At 42.4% G+C, this 25,958-nt stretch overlaps 1 protein-coding gene across 7 annotated transcripts in view; it reads left to right on the forward strand.

Annotated features, from left to right (window-relative positions):
* The window catches only part of RAF1 (Raf-1 proto-oncogene, serine/threonine kinase), a 60,604-nt gene that overhangs the window by 14,021 nt on the left and 20,625 nt on the right, over positions 1-25,958 (forward strand). For 4 of the 7 annotated variants that reach the window (XM_075287193.1, XM_075287199.1, XM_075287197.1 and 1 more), the window contains exons 2-5: positions 10,332-10,564; positions 17,630-17,742; positions 22,648-22,747; positions 24,976-25,133. In XM_075287193.1, the coding sequence (XP_075143294.1) occupies positions 10,358-10,564; positions 17,630-17,742; positions 22,648-22,747; positions 24,976-25,133 (578 nt within the window). In that variant the 5' untranslated portion in view covers positions 10,332-10,357. Of the gene's footprint in view, positions 1-7,735; positions 7,755-7,790; positions 7,856-8,989; positions 9,009-10,331; positions 10,565-17,629; positions 17,743-22,647; positions 22,748-24,975; positions 25,134-25,958 lie in introns of those variants that run through there. The other 3 variants (XM_075287195.1, XM_075287194.1, XM_075287196.1) reach the window with 3 other exon arrangements.

The raw sequence follows: 25,958 nt of genomic DNA on the forward strand, positions 1-25,958 counted from the left end.
CAGTGCTGAAAAAAAAGCCTCCCATTGACTTCAATGCGTTCTTTTTTTCTTCTTTCCTCCGTGTGAATGGATCTTAAGAGAGTGTCAGTGGTGGAAGGGCTGCCCTGACGTGATGGCGAGGGAACTTTTATTTTAGTTTGAAGAAAACTGAAACCTCTAAGACGCCTGTGAGCGCAGTTATTTGTACAGTGAAGTGCGCAGTGGGGCCCGCTGACACTCTTGAGTACATGACCGCTGACACTGTGACAGCAATGGGAATGTTTCCTGTAGATAGTTAAACTCTTGACAATTTCATGGGTGGTTTCACAGGCTAAATGCAAATAGCGCTGCTTTAAGATGGGGACTGAAAGCTTGTTGTACAGCTGGGGGGAGCTGCGAGGGGAAGGGGACGCAGTATACAGAGCGCTGGGACATCTGCTCCCCACAGCCCACTATTTACTTTACTTGAGAATCTGCTCTGCTAAGTTCTTGAGATGAGACAGTGAGATTAGAAGTTGTGTCTTACCGGTACAAGAGGCCTAGTGGAGAGTGATGAAACCCTGAACTGCTGCAGGCACGTAAACCGCCCGTTTGGATTGTTTGTGTTCTTGCTAGGCCTCTAGCTGCTGTTTTTAGCTATCCCGCCCTGTCTCAGGAGATCCGGCACTGCAAACTTGACTGCTTTAAAGGTTAAACTGCTCACTGCCAAGTACATTTGTAGCGCTATTTCTTTTTTCTTAGAATCTCAAATTTTTTTTTTTTTTCAATGCTGACAAATAACTTTTTTTTACTGACATGTTGTGTTTTTTTTTCCTGCTTCCCATCATCTAAAATATTATATAAAAAGTTATAGTAATTGCATGAAATGACCAACTAAGTGTCAAGTTTTAAAATACATTTTAAGAAAATAGCGCAGAGTGTGAGATACAGTAGGCCGCTGTGGCTACTGATATACTAGTTCGTATAAATCCGTTTCTGCCTTTCGCTTGTGTTCATGACCTTTCTCTTTTATGTAAAGCACCAGCGTATGTGTCAAAGGTCATACTCCGTACACAGGGGCTGTGGAGTTTTCAGGAGTGACCTCGAGGATTGATCCTGATATTGGCATTGAAGCTGTAGGTGTATGTGTCTTGATCGTGTAATCCTAAATAATATTGAATAATACTGAAATGAAAGGGAATGTTACCATAAAGTCAGTAATATTTTTTTTTTTTTTAACTAAGTTATTACATTTTTTTTTTCTTTTTAATATTTCATTTTCTTGTTTTCCCTGTCACTATTTATTTATGTTGTTAAACTGACCCTTGTCAGTTCTCTTGGGGTTTCTTTAGCACTGACTTTACTTACATTACAGACAGTATTACAATGGAAGATAACACCTCTGCAGATAAGGGCGGGTTCACACCTGCGCCCGTGTCCGCTTTAGGCAATCCTGCAGGTTTCCATCTTCTGCCTAGAGAAACTGGACAGGGGACGGAAACCCGGCAGTCAGTTTTGAAAACCATTCACTTGAATGGGTTTGCAAAGTGACGGCCCGTGTGCGTTTTGTCTGTCCGTGGCGAAATGTTTTTTTTTTTTTTTAACCGGACACAGTCGGACATGTAAGACACGCTTTTTTTTTTTTTTTTTTTTTTTTTTTTTTTTTTTTTTTAGCTGTTTGACTCTTTGTTGTTCGAGTCCTCCTGTGTACCCGAATATCAGACCGCGGAACTAGTGTTAAGCATCACTGATATCCTATGAACAAGATTGTAATTTTAACCGCAATTGTGGATAAAAGTGTGACCCATATGTCTCTATAAGCCCATACACGTCTACAATTTTTGTCCAGGCCGAAATTATAATGCATGTCCTATTTGTGTCTGCATTTGTGGCACAGACAAGTGTAGCGAATCTATACAAGTGATTTTGTGGATCCGCCATTGCGGACGTCATACAATATTTCAGATTGCTGATCACTATTTGCAGACAGAAAAACTACTACAGTCATGTGCATGGAGCCTTACTGTTGTTAACTGAAAATAGAATAAAAAATCAATCAGAAAATAACGGATTAGAAAAAATGAGATTTCCTGATCTGGTTTTAATAAAATGGTGACAGCTCTTAGGCTGTGGTCACACATTGCAGAAACACAGTAGAAACTAACACTAACGTTTTACTAGGTCAGTGTGCTAGCTGGGTTTTTCTAGCTTCTGCATGCGGAGAACATCCACATTTCACCCCATGTAAAGTGTTCACCTCTGTATTAAAATCTTGGTGCCTCTCTCCTGAAGCAATGAGCGCAGTGGCCTAAAATAGACTCCAAATACTACAACTTGTGTTGGGTAATGCTAGATATGACCACAACCCCCCAGCCCCCTCCTCCTCGAATACAAGTTTCATATACTATTCCAGGAGCAGAGCTAATGTTAGTTCTTGAAATGTGACTGTCTGCATATCTATGATCTGATATATTTTCATGAGTTCATTGGGGACCTATAGTTTGCCGATCCATAGTCATGGCGCTATATAGCATATGTTCTTCATAAGCTATCTCATCAAGGGTTTATTAGGGTAGATTACAGCCAACTTGTTCCCTGGGATTTATACCTGTATGGTCAGGTTCACGTGGGGCAATTCATTGCAGTTTTAAAATGTACCGCAAGAAAGTATACACAACAGTACATGGTCGCCTGTTGGGTACTGCTATTATGTCACGGTTACCCTTATTATATTATACATGCAGTCTGATATGCCTATGCATTTTATAGAGCAGGAGAAGCTGAGCCGTTTTATTTATAGCTTTGGTATAACTTGTATTTTACTGATGTAAATCCCTGCTTCTTCTGGCCTCAAGGCCGGGGCCCCATGGGATGCAATTTGCCCGCAGTGGGAAAAGTTTTGACATTTTACAGTCAGGGCAAAACGGATGGTATTTTAGCAAATCGCATGCCTGCTGTGCAGTAAAAACCACGGTGCGGATACGATGTTTTCCAGAAATGGTGCGGTTTTGGAAATCGCAGCATGTCAATTATACTTATAGGGAAACTGCCGGCGTTTCCATAGGTATAATTGGAACAGAAAGTCTACAGAGGAAACCTCTGTGAACTTTCAGTCTAAAGCTCTGTGGGAAGAATCTTGATTCGTTACTGTCACGTTTTTTTCCCACTGTGCTTTTTTGCCATGGAACGCCTCGTGGGGGCTTAGCCTAAAATAGTTTTTTCTCTGAAGACCGGGAAAGGTGGGGAAAAAAACCCCCATCTTCTTGTGTCCCTGGTGCACTGTTGTCACAGGCCACTGTCCCAGCATGTGTTTTTTCCGGTGGCAGTCCCTCCTGCACGCGATCGCTGATCATTAGCAGCCTAAAGGAGCAGGACATGACCTGCGTACGTCACCTGAGACGTCCCGGCTCTCTTCCTTAGGCTGCTGATGGTCACATGCGACAGGGATTTGTACTAGAACAAGCTCCGGGACATCCGGAACACCCAGGACAGGTGAGGGTTCTTCCAACATACTGTTCAAGCTGAGAAATCCAACACACTCACGGCCCAGACTCGACTGTGTGAATAAGTCCTATTGCTTCTGTCATGAGATATCCACTATCTATTCCAACCTCCTACTAAAGTCAGGTTGTGACAATTTTTTTCTAATTTTGCAGTGTATATCACCTCACTGAGCCAACCATGTCTTGCTTTTCCGTCCAGTTTTCAAAAGTGGAGTGAGCGGTGTCAAAATGTAAAAAATAAATACATTTTGACACCAGAATTTGGATGCGTGGGGCCTCATAAGCCCCCTTGGTCTATTATTGACTGGGCTAAAGGTAAATCTTTCCTGTCTTCAGTTCAGGTTTTGCAGTCAGTGTTAGTAAACCTGATGGACTTTAGTATATTGTAACCTCTTTGTTACATGACAGCAAATGACTAATGGCCATGACAGCTGGACACGGCCTTAAAAGACTGCGGTGTCAGTCCTGCTCGCCCAGCTGGTGCACACGTGGACAGGACCCCTCAGGGCACCAGTGCATGCTCTAACAAGTCAATGTTTCAGCCTCGCTTGCCATCACTTTCACTGATGTAGCTCTTATAGAAACTGACCAATTCCTTCTTCTTTTCAGACCTGACTATAAATCAACAGAGCAACTTTGAGACCTGAAGTCTGGTTATATATCCAGTATTGGTTATTTTTGGGTGGTGAATCTTATTGTACCTCTCTGCTTCAGAGATCATCAGCTGAAGGCTGAATAATGGAGCAGGGAGACAATGGCTTCGTATTCCATTATTGTATTTAACTCTGTCTTAGGGACAGTGGGTCAGCACCTAAATTGCAGGACTGGCAGAGGAGCGGATGCACCATTTGCCCTATGGTTAGCGTGCCAATGGGTGGGGGTCTGATACTTGGAACTCCTGCAGATCAGCTGCTTGAAGTGTGGCTCCTTGGTCACATGGTTTGTATTGCAAGTCGGTCCCATAACTGAGCTGCAATACCAAGCACAGCCACTATACGATGCATGACACTGTGCTTGGTGGGAAGTGTAAACGCTCACCTGAAAACTTTGGTCTTCTCAGTGGGGTGTCGGGTGTTCTACTCCCATCAGTCTGATATTGGAAACCTATCCTAAGGATTTTTTCCTATTTTGATGCCTTATTTTATTTGTCTTCCTCTTCCAAGACTATGGAGGAAGAGATAAATAGCTATACTGTAGAAATATTACATTACTATTTTTATTGCTAGTAAAATGTGTTAGACCTTGCCTCCATACAAACTAATGTGCGACTATGTAATACATGGCCCATCAGAGTCTCCCAGAACATAACCTCCTCTTATTTACTGGCTCCCGATCAGCCATAAGCCCTGATATGACTTGTCTTGGTTAGACCACCCCTTTAAGCATAGCCTGGTTTTGTGCACTTGTCACTAGTGATTTATTCCCCAGGAGACATTAGTCACTGTGATGTCACATGTTCCTGTGAGCGCCATAAAGGAACTGCGTCTATAAACAAGTTTGTTGGCATTGGTGTAGGAGCTGCATGTGAGTTTGTACAGGCAGCGCTATATAAACACTTTATCTCTACATGATCCCTAAGGACGGGCTGAAGTCAATACATAGCAGTTTACCTGCGGTCAGCGTAGGCTCGCTGCCTGTGCATTGTTCTGTAGCTTCTTCTGAGAAGTATTCCGACTGGATATTAAACGGTTAAAACCGCTGCACAGCTGTCCATAGTGGTGTTGGTTAGGGCAAGGCACGCATTGCTGCTTTCTTCTCACTTTTTGAAGATTTTGAAAAAAAAAAAAAAAAATTAACTCCCCAAATTTTTTGCAAACCATGACTGCAGAGTGTAATAATGCCAGAATTGTTCATGTGATGTCACCTAGGACAATCTACCATCCACACTTATGTATGTGACCAATTGGGGTGGGGGTGATATAGTAGTAATCTTGGGCACAAAGCTTTTTTAGTTCTGAGCCACACTGCCATAGAACCTTCCTTAGAGGCCGTACAGATGGAGCAGTGTTAGGGCCCATTCACATCTGCGCCTGGGAGTCTTTTCTGCAGGTTTCCGTTTCCTGCACAAAACAGAGGCAGGAGAAGGAAACCTGCCGGCATCTTTCATACTCATTCATTTGAATGGGTGAGAAAGATGTCCGACCGTGAGCGCTGGTGAGCGTTTTATGCTCTCGACGGCGAAACAGTTTTTTTTTTTTTTTAAACCAGACACAGTCGGACATGCAGTACTCTGTGTCCGGTTTAAAAAAAACAGTTTCGCCACGGAGGGCATAAAACGCTCACCGCTGCTCATGGCCGAACTCGGCATGATAGGTTTCCGTCTTCTGCCGGCAGAAGACGGAAACCTGAGAACGGAAAACCGAACGCTGGTGTGAACCCAGCGTGAGCCTGACAGGATGTGATTTCTTATCACAGAAGACAGCAAAAGTCATTGAAAAAGATGCCCAGAAAAATCTTTCATAGAAAATCATTGAGGGCCGTAAATAACTGTATGATATGTATTATGACCTTGTGCCTGAGCCCCCTAAAACTCTCAGAAGATATCCATTTGGGTAGTCAGCTGATCACTCTAAGAGAAGCTGTCTGAGAAACCCCTTTTAGGCTAAGGCCCCATGGGCCGTAATCGCAGCGCTAAAGCGCTGCGGAAAGAACCGCTGTGTGAACGCATCGCGTTTCTTTCCACAGTGCTTTTAAGAGAAAGTACAGAGTTTTCCTCTGCGGACTTTCTCTTAACATTATATCTACGGGAAAGCCGCCGGTGTTTCCGTAGATATAATTGACATGCTGCGATTTGCAAAGCTGCAATGGCTTTGCATATTGCAGCGTGTCCGCGTTACGATTTCTTCCGCAAAGTGGGAATAGGATTGGCATGAATCCCATCCACTTTGCCTGCACTGTAAAACGCCGCAAATTTTCCCGCAGCGTCTCCACTGTGGGCAAATCACGGCGTTTACGTCGAGCCCTAGCCTTAAAGTGTAACTACGTAAAAAAATCAAAAACCTAACTAATTCTGGCAGTATTTGTGTCACTAATCTTGCTGTATACATTTATTAACACATTTTGGCTCCTTTCTGTGTAACTCTACATCTTTTTATTCTTTCCCTTTTCTATTGAGAACCGTCCCCTGCTTCTTACTGTGTACGAGCTTGTGTGAAATGAAGAGACAATAAGAGTGGGGGGTTTGCAGTAAGATCTTTGGCATTATGAAACCTAGAAATTTCTCCTGGTGTCCTATAACGCAGATAGAACTGCAGTGTCTTATGAATGACACCATGCATGTTTCTGTGTCTTATAATGCCTGTGATATAACTGCTTGAAGTGCTTATTTTTCTTGCATTGCACATATGCCCATACATAGTGAGAAGAAAGGGAAAGCCTAAATAAATGCAGGAGCCAGAATTTGCTAATAAAATATATTCCAAAATGTATTCCTGATGCAAATTCTACCAATAACTCCCTTGCATTTGTATCGGAGATCATAGTCCTGGAAGCCACATGGATTAGATTAACATTACAGTATTCCAGTTGCTTTGTTGTTAATGAAATTCATTTTTATTCCAATTAATTGCTAATCTAATCTCCTATTAGCTGAGACAAGATCGGCCCTAAATAGCAGGCGGATTATAATAGGATTAGTATAGTCGTGAGCTTCACATAAAGGATGAAGTCATTACAGACACAATATCTTTGTCTTTTATCTGTTGCTGAGAAAAGCAATATTTGACCTGGTTGTGAAACGTGAAGATCCAGCCTGAATGCAAACACGCGGACTGGACATAACCTCCCGGTTCTTGCACATATTTCTCTGTTTGGGTATCTCGGGCTTCTTCAGCGAGCAGCAGAAAACCTGCTTATGTCTGACTTTTCTCTCAAACCTGTTTATTTTGGACATGACAGACCACTGGCTGGGCCTATTTATAATACTGTCCTTTTGACCTGTCCCTGGAGACCCACGGTGAGCGGGCGGTATTCCTGCCAAAATAAATATTGATGCATTCTATGGCTTCGCCTTTTGTGATGTGGCAAGCACATGAAGGGTATCTGGTCGTATTTGGGGTTCATGGGTCATATAGAATTCATGGGATTATACGCTGCAACTAGTTCTGATTTTGGCTGACTAACCTTTCAAATGTCACAAGGCAGGGGGAGCTATGAGGGAAGCTGTATGAGCAGCTCTGTGTTCCTTCAGACTCTTTCTGAGGAGTGAGGGGAACGTTGTGGCCTGAACAGATCCATGGGAGAGGCTTTTATCCAGCCAAATGCGATTTTCAACTTTCTATCATCGTAGAGAAGGTGGGCGTTGGTCTGCCGGCTGGGACTGATGATGTCACCAGGCCTGTCTTATGTCGCTTTAATTGAAGTTTTCTTCTAGACGTCTTCTGACACACATGACGGTTAGTTGAATGCATATGCTCCTTGCGTTCCTTTGGATTCCACTGCCAGACCTTTCAATGGTGCCGTGATATTGTAATGATTGGTGGGGATCCCAGCTTGTGGACCCCATCTTTCTGCTTTACACATAAAATGCAGGGTGAAATCTTGACACATGTCAACCACTGCTATGCAGTGCTGTGACCTCTTCCCTGATGATGTCATGATCAGGGGTCTCAAGGCATAGGAGCAGCCCAATCCAGTTCAAGTGAACACCAAGCACAGTCCATATGATAAAAGCTGGTCTTGTCATTTATTGGAGAGGCTGCAGCCTGTACTGGCGTGTCAAACCCTAAGGATATATCTTCAACATAGAAGTCATGGAAAAACCCTTTAATAGATGAATCCGCAGTAGGAAAGCAGCCTTAGGGTCACAGCTGCCAGACCTTCGCTGATCTAACATTTATGCCATACCCCGTAGGTTTGCTATAACTAACAATATGGCCTAATATTCTTGTAATTTTTGCCTTTGTTTGATCAAATAAGACCGTTTTGGCATTTACGCTGCGCCTTTACCCGCTCAGTACTCTGCTACTGTAATAACACTTTTAGGTTGGTAGAAGTTGAGATAAAGCTGCGCTTGTCTCCAAGAATCTTTGTGGTTTATGGATTAGCATGAATACACAGAGATGAATGGTTCTCTGTAGAGAAGAATGTACATGCATGTTCCTAGCTGCCCCATAATTGCCCACATTATGCCAAGGTGCTGTGGATGAGAATGAATGGTCGTGTATAGGAATTATAGACTAATATACTTTAGGGTTTGCTTATTGGCCACCATCACAGATAGGAGAAACTGTGTTTCACCATTAACAGTAATATCCAATGGACTGCAGACTTAGATATGGGATCCCCTTCTTTCCCAGTGCATTGCGTGGAGACTGTAGTGTATAATATAGATTGTAAATCAGGAAGGAAGAAGTGAAGAATGTGAACGTACCACCGAATTGACTGAGCTCCTTCAGACGGATTTTTTTTTTTAAGGAACTTGTAGACAGGCTGACTTGGCTCCGAATACTGTACATAGCGACGTGTGCAAAATGACATCACCTTTATTCTGAAATCCTCTGTGCAAGCTGGGATCCTTTGTGAGCGGATACCTGATTCCTTACTTAGGTCCATGAAGTTTCAATCGAAAGGACATCAATCCTTTATTTCTTTATGGAGACCCCTAATCCAAGAGCATACATTGTATAGAGCCACACCAAATCAGGATGGCTGTATCCAGAATTCTAATGGGGGGGGGGGGGGGTGATAACCTGTGTGCAAGGTTTCTGTCTCTGCAACTGGTGGAGTTAACTTAAAGGGATTGTTTGTAGGAGAAAAACATTTAGCAGGTTTGTAATGGGTTAAAAGAATAAGAGAAACAATACTTATCTCAGCCATCCTTCAAGGTTTCCTGGGCCCCCACATACAGGAAGTGTTACCTAGCCAATCCCTGGTTGAGGCGGGGTCAGTGCTGTGACTGGTGATTGGCTGAGACATCATTTCCTGTGTGTTGAGATGGGCAAGGGAGTAAAAGGGATCGGTGAAGTGAGTGCGACTGCTTTTATTTTTTTTAGCCTTTTTTTAATTTTTATTTTTTAAGTTTGTTTAAAAATGTTACCTTTGCCAGGTGACCCCTTTAAGGCTCATGGGCTGTGGTAGCTTTAAATTTGACCAGAAAAGGTGTGTGTGGGGGTGACTATTTTAATCTTGATTTATGAAGGTGTCTCATACTTAAGGGTGGCAAATCTGCCTGAGTATTTAGTAGTACACCACTAAAGAGGTTTTATAACACCTGGCCCCCGGCCGATCAGCTGTTTGTAGAGGCTGCGACATCTTTACTTACCAAACACAGCGCCGTACATGTGTACGGTGGCTGTACTTTGTATTGCAGCTCGTCCCATTTACTTGGATGGGATTGTTCTGCGATTAGGCCATGTGGCCGATGAGCATGTTACATGGCCTGTGAACAGCTGGTTAGTGGGGGTCCTGGGTGTTGGACCTCAGAGGTGTAGCTGCAGCTGGTGCATAGGTAGCAGTTGCTGTCAGGCCTGGTCCCTGGAGTGGCCCCAAAGGTCCCTCTACCACATAAAATGTATCACTATTCTATATGGAACATGGCAGGTTTGGGCACCATTACAGTGATTTTTGCATTGGGGCTCAGGAGCTTCAAGTTACACCTGTCTTGTCTTCAATGGATGATCTATCCTAAGAGAGACCCCTTTAAATCCAGTAATATGATTGCTAGTTTTCTCTTCGGGATGAGGAGAAAGTTGGGTGACAACCTACGCTGGAGCTATACAAAGTCCGTAGTGATGGAATGGTAACTGGATTGAGAGTTTCTGCAGGAATTCTATGGGAGGAAATAATTCCAGAACAGTTGTCAGACCTTGTCACGTGTCGGCTTTTTGCATCACTTGATTTTCTGATTGATTTTATTTTGTTTTTGTGTAGATTTCTTCACGCACCATTAACCTCCAATGGAGCATATTCAGGGAGCATGGATGAAGATCAGCAATGGATTTGGTTTTAAGGACTCTGTCTTTGATGGATCTAGCTGTATGTCTCCCACCATTATGCAGCAGTTTCAGTACCAGCGGAGAGCATCTGATGATGGAAAGCTTGGTGACCCCTCGAAGGCAAGCAGTACTATCCGAGTCTTCCTACCTAATAAGCAGAGGACTGTTGTAAGTACCAAGTCAATCTTTGTTTTTGCACCTATAGCAAAACCTCTTTTAGAAACCCACCCAAAATTTAAGGGCTGTTCTGGGAGCGTGGCCTTCTTAAAGGGGTTGTACTTAGGTCATCAGTACGAAAAATACTTTCTGACGATGGCTAGTTTTCTGTGGATTAGTTGTAGTGTGATTCCACATCAGAATGGGAAAATGGAATGATCGGAGTGACTGTGAGTGTGGCCGGACCATTAGTTCAGTGATTGTCAACCTTATGGAGTTTTTCCTGCTGCTGTGAGTATACAGAGGGTAGTGCGATCGAAGAGTAATATCTAACAAATAGGAATCCTGTGGCTGTACACAAGACACCACAAACAAGGAGAAATGTTCTGAGGCATGGGCAGTGCACAGAAACAACCCTGGTTGTGATTAAATTCCTATCAAAGTAAATATGTAACAAACTATAAATCTAATTCTAAAAATCTCAATAATTGTGTAATATAACTAAGGATGATGACTTGTTCCAGTAGTGGCTATGGATACACATTAGGTGTTGGGTTGTGTGCCACATACATTTCTGCAGAGAATCCCTTTAATACCCGAGGCGTGCAAAGAGAGTCCTAACTGTTTTCATGGTGCAGCACACTAATGGCATGTGTGAATGAGGCCTCAAGACATGTAAGAACACAACCTGCACATTTCCAGACTCTTATTTGCTTGTCATACTTGTCCTGACTTGTAGGCAGAATAACAGGTGGCATGGTGTTATAGCCACAAGGTCACTTCACCATAGTGCTGCGTATTTGTACATTTACATGGTCCTCCCTCTTAAAGGGAAGCTCCAGTTTGACAAGCAGAGTTTCCTTTGTAACTTCTTACATGAAATGATGAGGTCTGAACCCAGAATACGTCTGCTGGAATATTCCCGGTTTGTTACTTGGCAGCTGTATATACAATAATCTAGTGACAATAGCAGATCTCCATTATCCTATGTGGTAGACACCTCCTACTGACTTATCAGATATATACAAGGGCCAGTAAATATTACCACATAACCTTTCTTCATTCACTGGGTGGGTAAAGTCTGCGCTTTTCTTCTCCATTTTCTAGTAGTTTCAGTGTTGATCTTCTTCTTCTTTTTTAATGTGATTTACTACATATTAAACCTAGTTTGTAACTTCTCAGCATCATTACAAAAGGCTTTCCTTCTATTTCTTAGGCCCTATTCACTTCTATATAGTTAAAGGAACTGTTCAAGACCTGAGTGTAATGGATACTGATGACCTATCCACAGTATGGGTCAACAATGCCAAATTGGTCGGGGTTCCATCAGCTCTTTCATTCACTTGAATAGCAGACCAGCTGCTTCCAGCTGCATACTTGGTATATGGTTGGACCTGTCTGGTATCCATTCTCTTCAGATCCTGGACAAACCTGGCCTCAAAAGAAACAGATTTTTTTCAAATTATATATTTAAAATCTATAATTATTTAATGATACAATTGTTGAGTTTGTTGAATAATTACATTCATAGGAATTCAATCACTGGATTATTTTATAATTTTAGAGGCTCCTTACTGCTTCTGTCTGAGAATGACTCTCTGCGATATATATATATATATATATATATATATATATATATATATATATATATATATATATATCGGTGTCCAATTCGGGTGTCGAAGAATTGGAATTGGAGTCAGTGGTTTGGCTACCATGACTCCACATTATTGGCTAAGGTTCTTCTTCAGGAAGGGTATTCGGAGTGATTCCGACCCTGGGTCATGTGATTGTAACCAGCACCCCGGCCCCCGAGCTCCTCCACCTCCTCTCCCGTGTTCACTGCTAGTTACCTGTACTATGGAGCTGGCTTTACTATTATTATATTGTGTTCAGCCAGCCCCTATAGTACAGGTAACAAGCAGAGGACACAGGAGGGGAGGCAGAGCGACTCTGGCATCGGGTGCTGCTTCCGATGATGTGAAACCTCTTATATGGATAATATCTTCAGCACTTCTGTTTCTCCGGAAAGGTTGTTGCTGACAAATAATATTAAATTGGTAGATGAAATGACATTACTAACCATCCTTATATCTTCCATCTCAGTAATGTCCAATTACCCCGGGGCGCTTTGCTTTGTGGCGTTTGCACGCGTGCATGTATGCATGTATAATCCTTATATTGGGCGTGAAATAATGGAGATGGTGCTGGCTCATCCACTAGACACACAGGTTGCACTGCATTGCTGCTCGAATTCTGTTCATACATCAGTACATGATGATATATTGTTTTATAGTGGGGATGTATGATGCTGAGGATAGGAATTTTTCCCTTCATTAACTTTCTGGTTTATATGATAAAGTAGCTGCAGGAATGTAGATGCGGTCACACCCGTCTCGTGTACTAATCGTTTGTGTGTGTGTGTGTGTGTGTGTGTGTGTGTGTGTGTATTTTGTTTTTCTTTTCTTCTTTCTTCTTCCCTTCTCAAATATTTTATGTAAAAAGATAAAAATACCTCCCAAACCAATAACAATCCTGTGTTCGGTTTAATAGGAGCAGAAACCGACCTTTGTGGCCACAAACCAATGAAGCCATAAACGCCTTATCGAAAACGGACACCTGGTCCCTGCTCTGATCAGCTGTATGAAGCCCCCTCCGTCGCCCATCCAAGTAGACACTAGAGGGCTGGCAGCCGAAATCTCCATCCATTGTATCACGGTCGGGCACTGCAGCTCAGCTTTCATTGAAATCATTGGGAATTGAGCTGCAGCGAAGGTGCTTGGCCACGAAACGGCAGACGGAGCTTTCTGCTCCCTTCCTGCATTATGTATCGGACAGGTCCCAAAAGCGGCTCTGTACAGCTGATCGGGCCAGATATCTGCCCCCTACTCATATGCTATAAAAGAAAGAAAAGTTAGGCCCGGACAATCCAATTAAAATTATAATTTTCTGCTTTGCGTCATCGGTTTGTGACCACAAAGATGTGTTTCTTCCTTTATTAAGGACCGCCACAAAACAGTATTATTGGTTTGGGTTCTAACAGTCTTTGCTTTCTAGGTTTTATGACAGCCTTCATGTATGTTCGTATGGGAGCAGGTTCTTAGTAGTAATAGATCTGAAGTTTCTAAGGCATTTTGTATTGTTAGAGCAGTTTTACACAATACAACATCTTGGAGCTGTGCAGTTTTCTACTGTCACTTATAGTAATAGGCGGAAGATATTTTCTGTATACATCAGAGTCTGTGCAGTCACTCGTGTCTGATAACCACAATAAGATCCCATGCACTGACACGCATATTGATAGTAAATACAGTGCCTGCTAGCTACAGTTCTATTGTGTATGCTGTTGAGTACCTACCTGGGGCAGGCCACCCATATACCGTATATAGGGTTGTCTGGATACTTTTTTTTTTTTAATGCAGATGTCGGGAAAGAATGGTCGGTCATGTTGAATTTCAACATGCTCGATCCCTTGATCCATGAGAGAAGAACATTTGCCAGCATCTGGCAATAGTTTTATTCCATTTTGTGTACATGGAGCAGCATAGGCCATTATTAAAGAATTATGCACAGGTTGTTTTATTTGATGTTCCTTTTATAGGCTTTCTGCCATCTTAATTTTCTCTTTCTATATACCCATGATCCCTCTGAATTTGCAGAGACTGAAAGGGCCGAGTATTGTTACGTAGGACAGGGCAGAGGAAGTACAATCCAAAGGCAGTAGTTGATGGAGCTTCTAAACACCAAGAGGGACCATTCAGGTGACCATGTTTGGTCTGAGAATCATGGGTCCATATGGCATCCACATTTCCCAGAAAGGCCCAATTTTACAGCATTATAGTGATGCTTTGAGTACTGAACTGTAGACCTGCAGTAGTTCAGTAGTTAGTATTAAATTACTATAATGCTGTGAGTTCATTGACGACAAGGTGCCACCTGTAATGGGCTCTTGTGTATTGAGTGTAATCCTGCTGATTTCCTTGTGATAGGCTTCTCCCTGTCAACTCTTACAAGCAGGAGGCCCGAGGAAAACAATTTAAAGCTGCATCCTACAGGATACTGTACAATGAAACTTTGCACACAGTATTTCATAGACACAGGCTGTGTGAGTGCATCAGGTGCTGTAATCTTGTAGCTTGTGAGCCCTGCACACAGGAGTGGCTGACACCTGCCTACATAGCAGAGCATGTACCGAGTCGGTGGTCAGACTGGTGAACACATAACGCTGCTGTCCACAATGAATAGATACAACCAAGCTGTGGTGGAATAAATGACACAAGTGGAATGCTCATTCACCAGCAGTATACTTGTCCAAAAAACCATGATTACTTCTTATACACATGCAGTGTAATAAGCTTGTGGCGGGCCCCCTTCTACCCCTTGAGCTATGGTAATTTCCATCAGACTTGTGGCTATAGACCAGAGAACTGCAGCCTACGGAAAGTGTTTACATTGCTGTAATTCAGTCTCCATGTCTACGTTGTGGACCTCTCATGCTAAAATATATTATTTCCGGCTGGTATCCCAAAACTGCTTGTATCTATTACCCAATCAGGGCGGTGTGTAATCTGACGACAGCAGAAGACGTGTTTTATTACTCTCTTTCACTACTTTATGATGCTTCCTGGGATATTGCACCTGCTTCTTGGCTGAGATTAAGTGTCGGGAGTTTCTTCTCTGTAAATCCCTAGTCTACAGATCTAGGTCTTTGGTTTTTAGGACATTACTGTGTTCAGTAGTGTTTGACATTCACATGTAATGCGTAAGGCAAATCTTAAAAGGGGTACGGTCATCTTTAAAAGTCGTGGCTTATTCCTGGAGTATGACATCACTTTATAATTGACCTCTGAGACCCTCAGCAGTCCTGGAAAGAAGTGATCTACAACAATGGTGTAGGCTGTAGGGTCACCGCTCCTTCTAGGTTTTTTGCCTGCACAGGAGCGCCCCTTATACCTTATGCTGTGGATAGAACTGTATCATTGCCTCATTCCAGCGACTCTGTTTCCATTTTCCTGCAGAGGTGGTTGGCCGGGATCACCTTTATGCTATGAAGTGAAGATCTGGAAACGGTGGCATTGCTGCCCCTTCCTTCTCAAGAGATTGCTGGGTTCCCAGAGGTTAGGCCATCTCTAATCTTAATCCTAGACATCACTTTTTAAGGCAGGAATACCCCTTTATAATGATAATATTTCCAGTGGATAAAAATCAGCCCATGGTCATGTGATTGATATACAGCCCATGGTCATGTGATGGACACACAGGTGCACAGTTCGTTACCAGTCAGATGTCAAATTACTGTACACACCATGGACTGTCCATCACATGACCATGGACTGATTTTTATTCACTGAAAATAAACAGAATGACAACAAGCAGAGATCTAGAAAACTGGTGTTTCAAGCCGTATGGTCATCATGGGACGCCTATTGTGTCTTAAATGGTCTCTGCCCCCCCCTATCTCTCCCTTTTTCCCCACACTCACATTTTATGTTCTGTATGCATCACTGGATTCTTGGACTCCATATGCTCTGTTATTTGTTAATGTTTTATGCCTTTCTTTATTATTGTACTTTGCTCTTTGTAAAATTTTTCAATAAAAATTGCAGTTCAAAAAAAAAAAATCTACAAAACTGTGAGGATTTAATTCAGAAAGTCTATTGGAAAATTCTACAACTTTTCTTTACACAAACAATAACAAGTGTCTCTCAATATTGGTCTGAAACTGGACAACCCCTTTAAGACTAGCAACACCAACAAGGGTTCCCTTGTAAAAATTGTGACCCTGTGTCCCCGGCATGTGGGATGAAATCTTCCATTTCTACATTCTTTAGCTTGAATTATTAATTTGCTTTATGTATACGAAGTTTAGGACCCTTTTACGTTGCGTCCGAGCCTTGTAACTGCACGTGGATTAACGCTAATTGTTTGACCTGTAATCCAAGAATAGTTGCAGCTGGCGGCGGGTTGTTCGGGCTCCCCATGCACTTTTGTTATTTTATGTGCCGGACACCTTTACTATGATGTGTATATGCTAGTCCTGGTCATAGTTTAGTGTTCGGCTTCACGCTGTGGATGGTAGATATTGATCGGATCATTTACTTCTGACCTGCATGTGGGTCTGAGCATTCCCTATAGACCCGGCACATTCTTCACTAGCTTGTCCTCAGTATTATATGAAATCTTTATCATCTGAGGTATGTATGTATGTGTTATGCTGTCCTCCCACCAATCCTTTTTGGATCCTTCCCAAAAATGAGCGATGACAGAAAGACGGAGAAATTGCTGTCAATGGCTTGCAGTGTGCTCTATGCAAGCAGCTCGCTGACTTTCCAGATACGTCGTCCAAGATAAATATTAGTGAAAGCATAACTTGGATCCAAATAAGAAAAATCCACGTCTACATAACTCCCATCTAACAGCATTAAGAATAACAAACATTTCAGGGATCTTCTATGGGGACGCGGCTGCCGCAATAATGTATGGATTTTTTTTTTCTTTCACTGAACGCCCCGACAAACTCTTCATAAAATTGAAGTATTATTTATTGTCTAATTCATGGAGGGAAATGAAAAGCCTCATTCAGTGACTTGGACAGTCAAGGCCGTGGAAAGAAGGGTTTGCTGCATTAAAAGCTCTCACTCAAAATGTAAAACTTGGCTCGTTTTGATGATTTTAATGGGATTTCTGCATTTGCTTGGTCATCTTCAGTACCTGTCACAAGGTTTAGGCCACCCCTATGTGAATGTTGGTTTCTCTTGAGAGTAGTGACTTTATCTGAAGGCTTACAGTATTGGAGATGATGCCTATGTATAAATAAATTGTAATGGATGGGGCTGTTGCACCGCTCCTAATGCTTGTATAAGATGGGTGCTGCATACACTACCTGTCCATTAGCACCTGGAGGCCCCTGGAACAGCTGATCTGTGCAGGGTCTGGGTGTTGGATAAAAGTAAAGAGAACCGTAGCTGCGCCCATATATTTTTCTGGTACTAAATGTTGGTTCTTCTGAATGATGTTATAGAAGTAATGTAAGCTCTGTATACAGAATAACACTCTTTTTACGCTGGATGTTTGCAGGTTAATGTACGGAGCGGCATGAGTTTACACGATTGTCTCATGAAAGCTTTGAAGGTGCGAGGTCTCCAGCCAGAATGCTGCGCTGTTTTCCGTCTTCTGCAAGATACGAAAGGGTAAGTGGCTGATGATTTATTCTCTATGTAGGGCTTCTTACCTTTGATGTTACTGTTCAGTAGAAGGTTAAAGGTATTTTAGGGGACTTTAATATTGATGACCTATTTTTGGGATAAAGATTGATAAAGGTCAGGCTGCCATGGAGTGGAGGATTGCCGCAGTAACCTAAGAGCCAACTCTTTAATACACGTGGATTAAATATACGTAGGATTAAAGGGGTTTGATTAAAAATATAGGTCATAGATATATGATCAGTGGGGGTCCCACGCTGGATGGCTGCTTGAAGAGGCTGAATCTTCTTCCCCGAGTCAATGACTTCACTATCATCTTTCCTATGGGATAGCTACAGCTCAGCCCCATTTAAGTCAATGGGGTTGAGCCGCAATGCCAAGCACAGCTCATATAATATGCGACATTATAAAGTGCTGTGCTTGGTATTCAGTGAAGAGGCTGGAGGGCTGTGACCTCTTCATCCTATTGATCTGTGGGGGTCCTGGGTGTCAGACTACCGCCGATCACATATTGATGATTGAAGTCCTACAAAACCCCTTTAACTTTGCATTGCCCTGATCCTGCCTCCAATTGTTTTCAGTGGTTGTCAGAGGTTGCAGCAGGACGCAGAAAAAAAATAAGTGTCCTGCTCTATCTTGCCGTGGAGTCTGCCTCAATGTGCGCCTCCATATTCCTCTTTATTTTCCGATGTCTGAGCAGGTCCTAATGGGTTTGGTATCTGAAAGTAATGAGTTTTTTTTTTCACCTTAAATACTATTTAGTGTGTTCCTTTTATTGAACATTTACAGTTGAGTAACTTTGCAAATACAATGCAATATCTATCTAGTCACCAATTAGAACATCTATCATTGCCCAGAGCTGTAATCTGAATTCTGCTGGTTGTTACTGGAACAAATTCACATCCAGACCTACAGCAAAATCCATATTTGTTACATGTGGACCGTGCAGCAGATTTTCACAGCTTTTGGACTGGCTGTTTTCTGGACAGGAAATCTCTGCAGCATGTGGGTGACATTTGTAGAATTGCATTCATTTTGTTGGTACCGTCATCCACTGTGTGTTTTTTTTTTTTACCTGAGCAGATCCGCTGTGTTAATTCACGCTAGCAATTCGGCTGAGCACCTGAAATGCGGTGGTGTGTGATGCGCTTTTTTTTTTTTTTTTTTTTTTTTGGGAGGCTTTCCTGCTGCTTCATATTACTGTTGTGTAGTATCTGGTTTAGGGACAGCAGGACCCTTAATCCATGCAGACAAAGAGCAAGAAGGGAATGTCGTATTAGTATTGTAAAGTTGGGTGTAGGTGAGAATGGGTATAGTACTGCCGGCTATGACCACGGCACAACTTTGAGGAGCTGTCACCTCTCATGATACAGCGGGGTTAGTAGATTCTTGTTTTCCACTTGTATTTTACAATTCAGCAACATCTGTTCTTGGAATCTGCTTTGTGCTGTTACTCTTTTATTCCTCCTAGACATGGATCAAAAAATTAACAACCATTCCCCTTGTCAACATAGAAGATCCCCCTTTGACGAGAAGTCGTCTAAGTTTTAAAGGGGTTTTCCGTGCCCAAATGGAGTCATCAATGCCTTAACTGTGGGGGATCTGACACCAAAATCCTACACAGATCAGCTGTTCTGACAGCCTCCAGGCGCCGATAGCTTCTATAGGGGACAGGAATGCACAACGGCTGCTCCTATCCAAGTAATGAGAGTGGGGCTGCAGTTCCCTGGAACTACCACTATACAGCGGATGGAGCTGCAGCAGTCACTGGTATTACTTAAGCACACGCACACTTCTGCAGCTTCTGATGCCTGAAGGCCGCTGCAACAGCTGATCTCTGTGGGTTTCGGATTTTGGACTTCCACAGATTACTGATGCCCTATCCTGTGGATAAGTTAGTACATGGCGTAATAATAATTACGAATAATAAGGAATATTATATATAGGAATAATTGATTTGCCCAATGGATTCTGCTGGTTTTTGTTATTCCTTGTGCTTGGACCCCAGGCACATGACTAAGTGTGTCTCTGATGTGGGGCCGCATTTACAGAAGAATGCACTTGGAGAGACTTCAGAGTGTATTTACCATCTATAGAGGTTTCAGATGCTTTCCAATGACATGGTGCAGGTCCTATCCTGCTCCATCTTGTGCCGCCTGTGTCACACTTGGGAAGGGGCACACCTCTTGACAAGAAGAATGGTATTGCCTAGATATCAAGGGGATCAGCAGGAGGGTAGATATCTGATTGGCGACCATTTTGGCATCAGTAACCCTCATATGTATGGATTGGACAATGTGAAGTGTGGCCAGAAGGAGGTCACAGCATTGGGTCAGAGGTGTCCACAGATCTGTAGTTATTAGTTTGTTATCCAATAGCGAATTAAAAATTTACACAATAAATAAAATCTAAAAATTTTAAGTGATTTTAATCCCCCCCCCTCTTTCTGGCCGTATATAATCATTGGTGAGATTCCCCCTCCCCAATTCCATGTAATATTTTACAATCTCCTCCTTTGCAGTAATTGTTTGGCTATAGTTATGACAACATATATTCCTTTCTCCCCTTAGTTTACCTCCTAGTATTGGTGTGTCACACGTCTTACTGTAAATTGTGCAACCACGTGAAACGCTTCTGAGCGGAGCCGAGTATCTGCTTGAAGTTGCGCCCCCTCCTCCCCGCGTACCTTGGCGAGGGCCTGGCTGCAGTTGCTGGGACGTTTCCCAGTGCTAGTTTTGTTATGGTTGAGGTAATCAGATACCAGGTTTCTGTAGGTGGGGACAAGTCACGAAACTTATTCCTGTGGGATTTGTGAGACTGCTGTGTTTGTCAGCCAACAGATACAATGACTTTCTAGCTGTGCCTTTCCAAATATTCCATTGAAATTCACAAATAGAACTTGAGGTGTGTACGGGGCCAGGACATAATCGGTTATGTGTGCGCCGACCAGCTACATCTAGTACATTGCCTGAGGCTGCACTTTGAATCTATTTATGGCTTCACACTACATCAGTATGGCAGACGCTTTTTTTTTTTTTAATTTATCTATATTTATTTCCCTTTGTACTTTCTTCTAAGTATGACCGCCAATGAGTTGTGGTAAACTATGGAAAAAGATGGCTCCTCAGCCCAGACATTAAGAATAGGATAAAGCTGGTACCCTGCACATTAGCTACCAAGCTGACAGCATGGAGGTGTATGGAGCAATAAAGGTGATGATATAGAGGCTGCAGCGCCTGGACAGCACCACAGACCCTTCAGACAACTGGTTGACAGGGATGCCAAGAATCAGGACCCCTCTGATCTGGTATTGATCATTTATCCTAAAAATAGGTTATCACTACCTTCAACTTGCAAAACCCCTTTAAGGATGAGGACCCACATTGTGGAAAAGCAACTTTTTTTTGTTGCATCTTTTTGAGCCAAAGCCAAGAATGGCTACAAAAGGAATGGGAAATATAGAGGAAGTTCTTAGACTTCTCTCTTCTGCTCAAGCCACTCCTAACTTTGCCTAACACCCCCCCCCCCCCCCCAAAAAAAAAAAAAAAAAAAAAAACACGGTAAAACATGCAACAGAAAAAAAACCTGTGTTTCGGCAATGTGGGGCTTCAGCCTTAGGCTTAAACACCACGTTGCAGAAATGCGTTTTTTTTTTGTTGCAGACATTGCTGCTTTTATATTTTTTTTTTTTTTTTTTTTTTTTTTTTGGGCCAAACTCATGAGTGGCTTGAAAAGAAATGGAAAATATTAAGGAAGCTCTTAGATGTTTCCCTTCTGTCAAATACACTCCTGACTTTGGCTTTAAAAAAAATATGGCAAAATCTGCAACTAAAAGAGCTGGGTTTTTTTTTTTTTGTTTTTTTAATGCACATATCGTAACCAGGCCCCGAAAACAGCAGTGGGGGGAGGAGACAGTCTTTGCTATGGGGGCTGGCAGACTATAGCAACACAAACCTCGATATTACAAGTAACTGTCTATGAAAACGAGCGAGGAAGGAGGAGGCGGAGCTTTCCAAAATTAAGATATTGATGATCTATCCTTGGGATACAGTAGATCATTGGTATCAGATCAACAGGGGATCAACTCTCAGAACCCTTTGATCAGCTGTTTGAAGAGAGCACAGTGTTGTGTTGCAGCCACTTCAGTACTCACCAAGCACCGCGCTGTACCCTGCTGAGCATCTCTGCTAAGTGCTGCAGCTCAGCCCCATTCACGTGAGTTGTAAACAGGCTGATATGGTCATGATGTCGGATGGCCTGTGAAACAGTTGGAGCTCTGCTGCCACTTCCCTCGGTTGATCTGTGGGGGTCCTGGTTGTCAGACCCCTCACCAATCTAATATTGATGCTCTTTCTCAGAAATATTTTAGTCCCAGTAAATGCTTTTAAAGGGTATGTGGGGAGAGAGAGTTGCTATGGACTCAAGAGAGTCGGTGCACTGTCTGTTGGGGGCTTGACTTGGCCTGGCTTTTGGAGGAGTTGAGGCTTGAACTGTCACCTTATGCCCAGGGAAATTGGGACTTGGTTGGGTTGAGTGACCGGTCCCTCTGGAGAACTGGGGAAGGCATGGGATAACACGAATCCTGCAGGAAATGTCGCTGTAACCACTTTAATGGAAAAAAAAAAACCTAACTGTATTGATACACGGCTAAATATAGACTGGGTGAATAGAAAGAATGGAGCCGAGCTGTCAATAGAATTAGTCTCTGGCAGCCTGAGAATATCTCTTTACCTCTGTAAAGGCTGTAGATGAAGTGAAATAACATGGAGATAAACCTTTACAGCTTTTCTTGTCCTGTTTGCTCAGTGGAGGTCTCACTATTCTATTGTGCTCTTGTTTTTATCATTTTTCCATGTTCTTTGTCCTGTTTTAATGTCTTGTCCATTCCATCAGAAAACAGCGGCTGGACTGGAGCACAGACGCCATGTCATTAATAGGGGCAGAGCTGCAAGTGGATTTCTTGGATCATGTCCCACTCACAACCCATAATTTTGTAAGTTTCATTTTGTCCTTGTTTTTGAGCTTTTTAATCTGTAACCCCGGTTTATTTTTTACATCAGCCATCACTTCATTCCTGTTTGGTTGTTGTCATGTAATTCTTGGTCCTCGTGTGTGTGTGTGTGTGTGTATGTATATGTATGTATGTATATGTATATGTATATATATATATATATATATATATATATATATATATCAGAATATAAACATTTAATAAAAGCTGATGTATGAATAACAGTTGTCAAAAACTGAAAGTATTGATAGTAAAAGAGCATTACACCTTTAAAGTGATATTCGTAGTTCATAAGGTGATGGCATATTGGAAATAGGAGATTCCGTTACTTTATGATGTTTGAGGGTCCAACCTCTGGGAGTGCACCCCATCCTGAGAATGAAGGGGCGAACTGTGGCATTCTGCTCGAGGGTTTCCCTAAATAGTTAGGGAAACTATGGTTACACTATAAATGTAACCATACTGAAGTTCCCCATACACTTGGTGGCTGGGGTACAGCTTGGCAAAGAAAAGCAGGTCAGGGGGTCAAGCTAATCTAGCACAGGGGTCCCTTTCATTCTCCAGGTCAATGCAAGTTCCACCTTTGCAACTTCCATCAATCATAAAGTCCTTGCCATATGCTATTACTTTATCAGGTCATAATATCCCTTTGAAGAGGTTTTCCCCATCTCCTGCTCTCACCAGTTTGCCTGCTGTCCCTTCTCACTTCTTGTAGTCTTCCACAAGCTGGGGAGAGGGTGACTTTGACTGTTTGATGGACAGGACACAGAAGTACTTCACTAAATATAGACATTCCCTCTACTATGAGAGATTTATGATTAATAGAAATCTATCATAATATAGATCAAATAACATGCACAGTAAATGTATATTACATTACACAGGGTTGTATAGAACACATACCATAAATCTACTGAGAAATAGAACACATACCATAAATCTACAGAGAATCGGCCTAGTGTTATCTTTGTGCTTACAGAGAGAGATAAAATTCGGTCTAAGCCTTTATCAGCAAACTACAATTAGCTTATCCAATTGTCCTGACTGCAGAGCTGTACATAAGCGGGAACACGCAGCCCCCTCTGAGAGTAGGGAGTCATCCTCTGACCTGTGTTATCAGATATAAGCTGGGAAACACTGTGTAAGCAATGGGAAGAATAAGCTTAAATAGCAGGTAAACAAAGCCACATTGCTAAAACAAAATATTTAGGAAAACTTGCATTTACATAAGCGAGAAGATCCTTGAGATGGGAATACCCCTTTAAGTTATATAATTACCAATTTTTAAATTATCTTAAAAGGACTTTTATGGGAAGTCATACACTTTTCTGGAGAAGGTGATACCAGCCTCTTTATACAGTCTATCGTACATGAGACTGCCCAATATGCTCTCTGTTGACCTTTTTTCCTGTAGCTCCAGACAGTGTTTTGGCAGTAGCCATGGCAGTGTATGTCACTGTGGCTTTCATGCTACCAATTTGTTTCCAGTGACAATATTAAAGTACACTGTTGCCTACAAAGATTGTGCTGATGATTTCTATGTACATGGAGCTGACAGGCTCAGCAGGTGATGTCCTTCTGCAGCACTTGCCTTGCCCGCTCCAGTCTTTAGCTGGGATCTGGAATAGGAGTCATGTGGGAATGAGAGTTGAAGGAAGTGGCACCAGAACCTGGCGTATCAACCCAGCCACACGGATAGTGAATCGGTGCCTCTGTTGCTGAGATATTAGTGTTTGTCAACATGCAAATGAGCTCTTTGGAACAACAAGGTTGTTACTATTGCTCCAAAGAAATCAGCGGCAATGCCCTTGTATCTAAAAGAGGTCATTTGCATATTGACAAAATCATCTCTTTGCAATGTAAGCACTGATTCACAAGGGGTGACCCTATGCTGGGTTGTGGTAATACACTCCCTTTAAGTGCTGCCAATTAATATGTCATGGGGGCCTTATAATGACTCTACAATAACCTAGATGGTCCCTTTTAAAAGGACACCATCATATGTAACTCCTGGCTGAAATAAAAAAACTAACCTTGTATGGTGGCCATTCAAATGAGTAACCTGACTCCACCAGAGTGAGAGCCATTCTTATAGGTATGACTCTAATTTTTGGAAGTAATTAGGACCCCCAGCCATCTAAACAATTGGGGTTGGGATAATATGGTTAAAGCCACATCTAATTATTTTTTTTTAATTCTTATTTTCCCAGGTACGAAAGACTTTCTTGAAATTGGCCTTCTGTGACATCTGCCAGAAATTTCTCCTGAACGGTTTCCGGTGTCAGACGTGCGGGTACAAGTTTCACGAGCACTGCAGTACTAAAGTCCCGACCATGTGTGTGGACTGGAGCAATATCCGGCAGTTGCTGTGAGTGAGCGGACACGTCACATGCCTCTTTAATGTCAATGTGGAGATGTCTGTCCTAATAGGATGCGTAGAGATCCCGGCACTTGGGAAACAGCTGGATGAACCAGTTTATTCTATTTTAAAACAGTTATTATTGTAAATGAAATGACAGTGGGATGAGCAAAGGACATAAACATGGCCGTCATCCCACAAATTATCGGCCGCTTTCATCCTGCTGGAATAGAAAGTCAGCAGAGGGAGCGCTTCCCGTATATCCGAGCCAGCGCCGCATGTATCTAGAATGTAAATAATTATCTCATTAATTTCTATCACATGTTCACTACTCCATTAGTCTCAAAGGGTTCCAGCAATTCTGTCATCAGTCACTGTTTACCTTATTAGTTAACCCTATCTGCTTAACTAAAGACCACCCAGACCCCGGATTCAGCGACTCTCAACTTAAAAGCCATTTCCCTCAAAAAAATAAACTGTAAATATAAGTGGCTCCTTGCTGTTTTTCCACGGTGTCAGTCTTCAGAGTAGTCCTGGCCCTGGGATGATTGTCCTGTAAGATCTGCCCATATATGAGTGTGTTTGAGGATGTGCAAATGGGGCAAGGTAGATGAGAATAGCGTATAGGGTCGTAAGCTGTATAGTTATAAGGTTATAAGTTATAAGTCACAAGGAACATTGTGGTAGAGCTTTAGTTGTTATGGTCTTAAAGGGGGTTTCCAGGACTGTGATTTTGACTGCTGAGGTCTAGTCACTGCTTACCAGGCTTAGCACCATACATTATTTAGTGGCTGTGCTTGGCATTGCCATGAGACCAATCGCCATGATGTCATA

This window comes from Leptodactylus fuscus, chromosome 9 (assembly GCF_031893055.1).
Source record: "Leptodactylus fuscus isolate aLepFus1 chromosome 9, aLepFus1.hap2, whole genome shotgun sequence".
NCBI lineage: Eukaryota > Metazoa > Chordata > Amphibia > Anura > Leptodactylidae > Leptodactylus > Leptodactylus fuscus.